This window comes from Gymnoscopelus braueri (genome assembly GCF_963280865.1).
Source record: "Gymnoscopelus braueri genome assembly, chromosome: 4".
NCBI lineage: Eukaryota > Metazoa > Chordata > Actinopteri > Myctophiformes > Myctophidae > Gymnoscopelus > Gymnoscopelus braueri.
The window spans coordinates 55,266,233-55,277,023 of NC_137605.1; the positions used below are offsets into that span (position 1 = coordinate 55,266,233).

General features: G+C 42.1%; 1 protein-coding gene across 1 annotated transcript; it reads left to right on the forward strand.

The window, feature by feature from the left end:
- Positions 1–927: 927 nt before the first annotated feature.
- Positions 928–8,970, forward strand: LOC308083681 (extracellular calcium-sensing receptor-like; the record flags this gene model as incomplete). Its single annotated transcript, XM_080425996.1, has 6 exons — positions 928–1,119; positions 3,332–3,601; positions 5,599–5,874; positions 7,521–7,748; positions 7,843–7,966; positions 8,057–8,970. The coding sequence occupies 6 exons, from the start codon at positions 928–930 to the stop codon at positions 8,968–8,970; spliced, it is 2,004 nt and encodes a 667-aa protein (XP_080282122.1).
- Positions 8,971–10,791: the final 1,821 nt, after the last annotated feature.

Consider the following 10,791-nt stretch of genomic DNA (forward strand, 5'->3'; position numbering starts at 1 on the left):
CGGATTTTCAGGGTTTCTAGGCGACTATGCACGGAATGACGTGCACTGGATCCGTGCAATGTATACTAAATTCTTGGAGATCAGGCTGGTTGCTGGGACAGAGAAAGGTTGATAATAAAGTAGATCTTCTCCTGATTTGCCTCTCTGAAAAAAGCCTCTCGGCCCGGGTCTGTAACTCTGAGAGTACAAATGGAACCAAATGTTGATTGGGGTCCCAGAGATGACAAATGGTGTGCAATGGGGGTCTGTGGAATAAATCTTATCAAACCGGGGGTCAAAAGGTTCAAAAGCCCTGCCCCTACTTGTGCCTCTGCCCAGGTGGGTGGTACAGATTACATAGAGGCATGAGTTGGCACAGGGGATGGCTTAGCACTGATGGGTGTTGTGAAAGAGTACGTAATGGCATAAGGTGGCACAAGGGATGGCATAGCAATGTGTATAAAATGTAACAATTGGACAAAGGATTTGGGAGAGGGGGTTAGACGGGGAGGACAGTCATGAGGGCTTGTCTAGACACACACCTGTTTTCTTCCCTCTACTTGTATTTGATGTTGTTCTCTTCTTTCTCTCCTTTGCCTTCCTCACCTTCCTCTTCATGTCAGATACAGGCACAGTTTAAGCTGAACAGAATGTACAAGTCCGGGGACGTCATTCTGGGTGGTTTGTTTATGATCCACTTCTCCTCCGTCTTCCCTGAGCTGTCTTTCACCTCCAAGCCACATGAGTTCACTTGCCACAGATGTGTATCGCAAATACACATACAAATACAAAAGCAAGCAAGAGAATGTAACTTGTGTTGATAGATGGTACCATAGTATTAGTTCTATATTTCTACAAATATCTACAAAATATCTATACATATGCATGGTTACAGTGTGTTTTTTTTGTGTTAGTTTTCACCTTCGAGGGTTCAGGGATGCCCAGGCCATGGCTTATGCCATAACTGAAATCAACAGAAACCCCAGCTTACTGCCCGATGTGACTCTGGGTTATGATCTCTATGATAACTGTTTGACACGGGGAGTTGAATTCCGTGCAGCCATGTCATTGGTCAGTGGGAGAGAGGAGCACTTTCAGTTGGATGAGAGCTGTGTTGGGTCTCCTCCGGTGCTGGGAATTGTGGGTCCTGCGACCTCATCCGGTTCTATAGCTCTCTCTAGAATATTAGGTTTATACAGAGTACCCATGGTAAGTTTCCACCTTAAATCCCCCTTTATTTTATGTTTGCTTAATTTTGTTAGGTTATTCACAAATGTAAAATATAATAAATAATGTGTTGAGTCTTTTCACTGCTTGTTGAAAGACATATATTAGGCAGAGCATGTGAGCAGAGAGGGCAGATTTAGTGTGAAGCAGGTTTTCAAAAGGTCGGATGGTAATGCATCTGTGTTAGAAGTTTGACTCTTTGTCCAGACCTGAGAGTAAGAATCCTACAGCGCCTTGACAGTGTCGCTGTCCATGTTGCTTAAGGATGCTTAGGATGCTACTTTGTGACTATGGGGTAGATTGTGTTAAAAGAGCACATTGTGCTCCAATTGGTTTCTGAAATGTGATTCAAAGTGGCAAAGGCTGACGTTTTGTTTGAGGATAAAGACAATGAAGCTTTTTTTTTTTATTCTTTACTCTTCTTTCTTTTTTCCTCCCCCCTCGGCTCACATGCTCTGTTTGCAGGGGAGATGTGTAAGAAAAATGCGGTATATTACAGAACAGATGTTTTGTGCCTTTTTCAGATAAGTCACACTGCTGCTTCCTCTACTGAGTGACCTGAATCAGTTCCCGTCCTTCTTTAGAACAATCCCAAGTAATGACTTCCAGGTATACAGGTATTCCAGGGGCTAACCGTTGCACACGGGCAGATTTTATGTGGCCCACGGCTTCCTTCTTAAAATGTATTATTTATGGCCCACCACCAGTATAGTCATGTGAAATTCATGCATTGACATCGTTTTGAAATTAATCTGGGCAGTAGGCTATTTCTCAATAGAATTTGTAACGTTTCCTAACTGCTTAATCCTTGTGGTTTTGTCTCATTCACAATCTTTTCGATATGTGAAAGAAAGGCAATTTAAAAAAATGATAACTTTTCATACCTGGTTACATTTTGGCTACACTGTCATTTGAAGAAAAGGCAATTAGTGGACTGTAGATACAGTATAATAGTAAGGCATTGCTTGCATGTGAAAAAACAAATGTGAATAGTTTTTGTTCTGTTCACAGCACAGATTATTTACTTACTGTATATTTGGTTACACACAATTGATTTTGCACTGTAGTTAAACACAACTGTTGTAATGCAATGCATTAGTATGTAACTTTGTTACGTACAGTATGACAGCTGCAGTCGGCCCTAAGGTCATTCATATTTTCCTTTGAAAAAAGTTTGGACACCCCTGGTGTAGGAGATTTGTGGATTTACCACTATGTGAACAGTGGTGGAAGAAGTACTGAGTTGTTGTTTTTTGTTTTACTTGTTATATCACAATGTAGAAATACTCTGTTATAAGTAAAACGTTTGTATATATTCAAACCATTTTACTTAAAGGACGACTTCACCCATTTTCAACCTATTTTCATATAATTGGACCTCACTAGTAATAATCATTAAAAAAAACAATAATAATAATTCAACTCGGTTTGTCTCATAGGAGGGCTGTGGAAATATTAGGTTGGATTCCCCATCGATGATGTCACTGGTAGGCGGGTTTCTGAACTGTCCACAGCCCACCTCTGAGACACAGACCGAGTAGACAAACATGGTACCATATATTATTATTATATTAATGAGTGTTAGTGAGGACCAATTATATGAAGATAAGTCGTCCTTTAAGTAAACGTACAGAAGTATTGGCATCAAAACATTATATAACATTTTCCCCAATGAGCTAATAGCTTGCTCTGGGGAGAAATTTAATTTTGACCTTCAGGTCAAACATTTTGTCAAACCAGAAAAGGATCCTGTCAAATCCCATGTCCAACCTAGACACGAGATCTAAATGCCTCAATAGAAGAGCAGGGAGACCAAATACAACCACCCCAATTGGATAAGTTATATTGTATTAACATACTCTACCGTACAGATTGGACATAATAACATTTTATTCACGCAAACAAATAACATAATAGAGCTTTAAGTGGTTAATGTATGGTTTGTAACATAAATCTGCAAAGCAATGTATACCTCAGAAAAATCTGGATCAGAATCACTTTTATTGTTACGTTTACAGGTGTGAATAAGTGGGTGGAATTAGTTTTTTCGTGTATGCTGATCAATGTGTAGGGAGATGATAGAGATATGGTACGATTATTTTCTGATCTGATTCTGGTTCTTTAGGTGCGAGCTATGCTGCTGCTTATGAGGCAGTTTGGATGGACCTGGGTAGGATTGCTGTTTAACGATGGTGCTTATGGCCGCAATGCTGGCCGATCTTTTCAGTCCGACCTGGCCCAGTCTGGTTTGGGTTGTGTGGCTTATTCAGAGGCCCTGCCCTGGGACAATGACCTGGACAAACTGGACAGGATTGTCACTGTGATGAAGCAATCCACAGCTCGTGTGGTCATTGCATTTACATTTGGGAGCAATATGATTAATCTCATGGAGGAGGTTTGTGTTATTATTAGGGTTTTGAAATTAAATGTATGGATGCATGTTCTATAGCTCTATGATATAGCTCTATAGCTCTATAGCTCTATGCTATATAGAACATACATACATACATACATACATGCATGCATGTATGTATGTATGTACTGTATGTAACCTTTATCTAACCAGGCTATGTTGAGGTATGAAACACTCAGTGTTTATTCTTTTTTTCTTTCTTTCTTATTCCCCCACTTTTTAGCACCTAACTCCTTCACAGTTTTAGCTAGAAACTCCTTATACTCTATATTTATGTCCATTTGAACAGACCCATGTTCCTCTACTACACTAATCAAATCCCATGAATTAACTAGAAAATACTGTTCCTGAAGAAACAGTGTGGGCTCGCTTCAAGCTAAAATGTTATAGTATAAAAATAGGTCCCAGGCAGTGCTCTGTTTGTCTTGTGTTGTGTGTGCGTGAGCGTAAGCTTGGCTCCACTTTGAACACCTGTTTCCATTAAACTAATTGCCATTAGTTACGCACCTGCCTGCATAGCTGATGGTAGTGCGGGGGTGACAGGTGTGGGGTGCTGCTGGGTTGTGTGCTTGTAGATTGGCTATTTTCGAATGTGTACTCTTTGTGTGTGTGTGTGTGTGTGTGTGTGTGTGTGTGTGTGTGTGTGTGTGTGTGTGTGTGTGTGTGTGTGTGTGTGTGTGTGTACTGTAATCACTGTATATTATTGTATAATACTAGCGTAAATGCACTTAGTTACTTTGCACCACTTTGACAGGCTAAGCATGAAACAGCCCCAGGTGCACTAATTGCTACAGTGCAGCGGGACATGGGTTGATATTAATGGTCTTAACTCAAAATGTATACAGTACATCACACAGCTTAGATATTTGGATTATATGGGAGAGCAGACCCGTGCAAACATGGTGATGTAAAAAACATATCTGTAGTGTAAACATTTTGGCCGCAGTGACTTTACGAAAGCAAGGGTCATACCTCCTGTGTCCTTCTCTCTCCCTTCTAGCAAACACCATTAGTGTGTATTGGAAAAGCTGAAAAGACTGTGAGTGGTTTGAAGTGGGATAGCTTCAAAAGTATAAAAGTGATCAAAAAGTTAAACACAGCAATGGAAGTCAGAATATATCTCAACCTTTTAAAGTTTGATTGGAGTCTGTAAGTTGAAGCATGCTGAAGTAACATGACTGCAAACAAGTGAAAGAATAATGGGGTTTCACTTGAAATAAGTGACTTTATATAAGTGACTTTATTGGGTGTTTAAAGTTAAATATTTTAAAAAAACTACAAAACATTTCAAAGTAACATGAACAAACACACCTGTCCACAGTAAGCTGAATCTTGAAGTATGAATGGAGTTTCTAGGCAAAAGTATGTAGGACTAGTAGTATGGCAAAGTTTTGGGAAGATACTATAAATAGACATGAGTGAGTGTTAAAAAAAAAGTGTTTCCACACAATCAACAGGTTGTAAGACAGAATGTGACAGGTCTGCAATGGCTTGCCGCTGCGGGTTGGACGACAAATTCTAATTTCCAGGCTCCTCGCTACATGCCGTACCTGGCAGGCACCCTAGGGGTTGCCATCCATCGTGGAGAGATACCAGGTTTCAAGGACTTCTTGTTAAAAATACATCCTCGCAATGATCCTCCCAAAACAAATGAAAATACCATAGTGAGTCTTTTGTTTAATTTAGTATTTAAGCTGTCATTTCTAAATGACAATTGTTACTTTATTTATGCTTAAAGGGGTATCTCACCGTTTTTAAGTTGTTTGATTCAACATTTAGATATTGATATTAATTTGATCTGACACACCTCCCTCCTGTAAGTCCATTGTACTTTGTGTCTGATATAATGAATATCAAATACCTAAATATTAAATCAAGCAACTTAAGAACGGTCTGGGGTGCACACAAAAGCCAGAGTAAAAATTCAAATGACCCCAGAAGTGTTTTAAAGAGAATATTTCTTCATTGTGTTTCTTTAGGTGAGGCAGTTTTGGGAGCACACATTTCAGTGTAAATTTGCACCCGTTCCGTCAGAGTGGGTGGATGCTGGTGGAGAGGTGTGTACTGGACAAGAGGACCTAGGGACATCAGAAGCAACCCTGTTGGATGTGTCTGAACTCAGGATAGAGTACAACGTATACATGGCTGTGTATGCTCTGGCTCATGCCCTCCATGACATGCTGCAGTGTGTGCCAGGAAGAGGGCCTTTCATTGGTCACAGCTGTGCCAGTTTGCAAACAATGCAGCCATGGCAGGTATAATACTAATTCACAATTTGCCTGTTAACTCTTTGACTACCAGAGTATTTTCATAAAGTACTCCCCCAGTGCCAGCGATTTTCGTGTTTTTTTGTTGTTGTTATTTTGTAATTTTTCATTCAAATAGTTTGTCTGGCTGCGGTTTTAAACACACACGACAGATCGACCAGCAGAGAGCAGCAGATCGACCTCTCAATCACTCGCTCACTTGCTCGACCCCCCCAAACAGTCCAAACGTCATATCCGGATGTGACGTTTTCGCCGATCGCCGATCGGGCTTCAGATCGTTGGTATACACGATGACAATAACTGTTCGTCATCCAGACTAAAGAAAATAGAACTGGAGCTCTCCGTTCGTTTTTTATACCGTGTGAAAAAATGTGTTTTTCCCTATTCTGGCCTAAAATGACACTTTCAATCTTCTAGAGAACCGGAAACGGAATCTGCGTCATGAATCCGGAACCCGGTGAGTGTGAAGTAAACTGAAAACTGATGATGAAAAATTCACAGAACAGCGCGATCACAGATTAAACAATGAAAAGACAAAAGAACGCATATATGCGATCTTTTGAATTTTGGCAATCAAGCGATGGATTTGAACGAACGCATCAATGCGATCTTGACAATCAATGTGTTAATGTTTCTAGTTCACTGGTTTCCAAACTTTTCTGGTTCACGGCCACCCATCTGACCACTTAACACGGCCACGTGCATTTTCAGAGCATGATCATTCAATCGATTTTGAATGATCATTCTGTCCTCTGACATCACCAGGTATACATAGGAGTTCCCAATGCAGCTACGCCCAAATATGGAGTGTGTTGTCTAACCTCAAAGTGTCGTCATGGCATCAGGTGCAAACAAATCACTCAAGTCCATATATGGGCACAGAGCGCGGGCATGCCCATATATGGGCATATGACATCAGGGATCTCCATATATGAGCATAAAAGGGACAAGGACTGACAGATAAACTCACTGCTGCTGCTCATTTCAACTGATGAGCTTCACTTTCTATGCCTGTTATGTCTATGCTGACTGAGTTATGCTTCGACGCACGCCGGTATCGTCGACCTACAAGCCCACAACGCGCCGCGAATGCGACTTGTTGTGAGTTTGTAAATCAGCAATTTTGGGCGTGCGACAGGCGCCAGGATGAAATGACTGAGGGGGCAGTTGAAAATTGTGGGGGCAATGCCCCCTCAGGCCCCCCCGTGGCGCCGGGCCTGGCGTGCGATAGCGTCGTGTGTCGAAGTATATAAACCGAGCTTATTGAGGCATGAAAAGCACCACAACTCGCTGAGTTCTCAACCGATTTACACGCGGTTTAGTTTGTATGATACAGGATTAAGAATGCTGGTTTTCACACCAAATGATTACGTAGATTGTAAACATAATATAGCCTAACTTATAAAACGAAACAACTTTTTGTCTGTTGTTATTATTGCAGTGAATATGGATAATATAATAGTTGACATTTATCATATTCACTGCAATAATAACAACAGCAGCATTTTTTTATTTACCTGTAACCCCCTCAAGGATCCCTATAGGGGGTCCTCTGACCCCACTTTGAGTAACACTGGTATAACGTATTTGTTTCAAAGTCTCTTGATTTTCATAATTTTACTCACCATTTCTAGCTTATGCATTACCTGGAAAAGGTCAACTTCACCACGTCATTTGGTGACGATGTATCATTTGATGAGAATGGGGATGTTTTACCAATCTGGGATATCTTGAACTGGGTGTGGCTCCCTGATGGAAGCACTAAGGTTCACAATGTGGGTGTGGTCAAGAAGTCAGCCTCCGCAGGTGAAGAACTCATCCTTGATGAAGACATAATCTTCTGGAACTTTGAATTCACAAAGGTCGCTTTCTAAAATAACTTATGTCGAGTTAATGTCATGATGTGAATGTTATTTAGTTTAGACTGAAATTGATCATTGTTACTTTCCTCTGTAGCCTCCTCGGTCAGTGTGCAGCGAGAGCTGTTCCCCTGGAACCCGTGTGGCCAGAAGGAAAGGGGAACCTGTCTGCTGCTTTGACTGCATTGCTTGCTCTGAGGGAGAGATCAGCAGCGAGACTGGTAGGTTTACATTATGTAGCAATGTACAGTAGTTTATCTTTAGAATAAACTGTACCTGTATGTTCCTTTAAATCTTGCCCTCTTTGTTAGACTCTACAGAGTGCACCAGTTGTCCAGAGGACTTCTGGTCCAGTCCCCAGCGTGACCACTGTGTCCCTAAGAGCATGGAGTTCCTCTCCTACCATGAGGGCCTGGGTATCTGCTTGACAACCATCTCATTGCTAGGTACACTTATGTGTACCATTGTCCTGGGAATCTTCATCTATCTTCGAGACACACCCATGGTACGCGCCAACAACTCAGAACTCAGCTTTCAACTTTTGCTGTCACTCCATCTATGTTTCTTGTGTTCACTTCTGTTCATTGGCCGTCCCCGGCTCTGGACTTGTCAACTGAGGCATGCAGTATTTGGGATCAGCTTTGTGCTGTGTGTCTCATGTATCCTGGTAAAGACTATGGTGGTGTTGGTCGTGTTCAAGGCCTCCAAGCCTGGGGGTGCAAACATTATGAAGTGGTTCGGAGCTATGCAGCAGAGAGGAACAGTTCTGGCACTTACTTTCATCCAGACAATAATCTGTACAGCCTGGCTTGTGTCTGCCTCACCAACTCCTTATAAAAACACACAATACCACAGTGATAAGATAGTCTATGAGTGTGCTGTGGGATCAATAGTTGGTTTTGGAGTGCTGTTAGGTTATATTGGTTTACTGGCACTCCTCAGCTTCCTCCTAGCATTCATGGCAAGAAATCTTCCAGACAACTTCAATGAAGCCAAGTTAATCACTTTCAGCATGTTGATCTTCTGTGCCGTGTGGATAGCCTTCATCCCAGCATATATCAGTTCTCCAGGCAAATATGCAGACGTAGTGGAGGTATTTGCTATTTTAGCATCTAGTTCTGGTGTGTTGGTGGCATTGTTTGGACCAAAGTGTTATATAATGCTTTTGAAATCTGAGAGAAACACTAAGAAGTCTATCATGGGTCGAGGCACAACCAAGACATAGAAGGAGAAATACTATGACAAGACAGTTTCTCTGTGTGTATGTTATTACAATAAGTGTACAAATATATCTCTGCTGTCCGGCCGGAACCAGCTAAATCCAAAATGGTAATTGTTCAGGAAATGAAAAACAAAATATCAATTTTTCAGAAAATGAAGAAAACCTTATATTTTTAAAACAAAGCAATACTGCCTCATCAAACTTGGTATTTTGACTTTATATATTATCAGATACTTGCATGTGTCATTATATTATCACCACAATACCCAAATCCAGCTCAAGTGGAGTTAGGAGTTTTGTCCAAACACAAATCCAGCGCAAGTGGAGTTAGGAGGTTTTGTCCATCATTGATAAGAACAGCTGGCAATGGATCTCAAAGCTCACAACACATCACAACGCATTGTGAGCTTGGAGATCAGCTATTTATGGTGAGCGCCATCCTCATACTAAGTATAGATCAAGCTGAATTCTGTACTTAAACAACTTTTATTTTAACATGCATTGTAAACAACCATGGATCTAACTGTTACCACTGTTGTTCTTCTACAGTTGAGTGCAACAAACAATTCTGCCTCAATACTCAATCATGTATTTAACAAAAGCAATCATGGCTTCATTTTCAATCATTTCATCAATTTCATCATTTCATCATTCATCAATTTCATCAATTCATGGCCTCCAAGCATCACTGCAGTGATGCTTGGAGGACTTGACACACGCAGCAGACTGGCATCTCGGTCCCATCACCCGAGGCTCGTTGTTAACCTCTTCTCCCTTCCTCTTGCTAATGTAGGACTGTCCCATCATTCTTCTCCTTTTCCCATCATTCTTCCCTTCTTTCTTGCGCTTTCTTCCTCCAGCTGTGTCTTCCTCAGCCACATCATGGGAATCTAAAAACACAACAAAAAACAGTGTGTGTGTGTGTGTGTGTACATCTATTCACTCAACACTCATACATTGTGATGTCAATGTCAATACAAATGTCAATACAACTCATCAATCATGAACACATTATTCAGTATTATACGTGGGACCACTTCAAGTTCCTCTCCCTCTTCACTTAATTCTGTCACCTCATCCTCTGAGCTTGCCCAGTCCATTCCACATGCCTTCCCATACACCACCTGGCAGAAGGAGCGAGTGCATTCTCCGGCAGCGGCAGCAGCCGCGGAACTGCCGGTGGAGGAGCGGCAGCTCCCGGCAGTGACTGCCGGCGGTGGAGCGGCAGCTGCCGGCGGAGCAGCGGAACTGCCGCGGAACTGCCGGTGGAGGAGCGGCAGTCGCGGAACTGCCGGTGGAGGAGCCGCAGTCAACTTCTTTTTTCCGCCGATAAAGTATAGTTTTGGACCATGACGGAGGCGCGCCGACTCAGTAGACCTTGAGGCCAAGGAGTCGCGCCCGAGCGCCCCCAGGCGCGAGTGCCCGCGACGACCGGCCGATGGTCTACTAGTCGACTAAGCGCCGTCCGAGTTATGTACCGATAGGCACAGAATCGTAAATAATATTGGTGGGGACTGCGTTACACAAACGCAGCACACTCCCAAAGCTGGCGCCGCCGGCAGCTCCGCGGAAGCTGCCGCTGCCGGAAAATGCACTCGCTGTCCCTCCCACCTGGACCATTGCACAGCCACACATTTCCTCCAGCAGGGACATGTAAAAAAATATATACAAACTGCTGATGAACAACTTATTGAATGATGGGCAATAACAGTCTGATAAGTTATTGTTATAGCTTGTTAACTAAGACTCCTCAGTCAGCTAACAACTATATTACTATTACAACAATGGTCAACATTTGCATGACTTATTAATTAATGCCCTGAT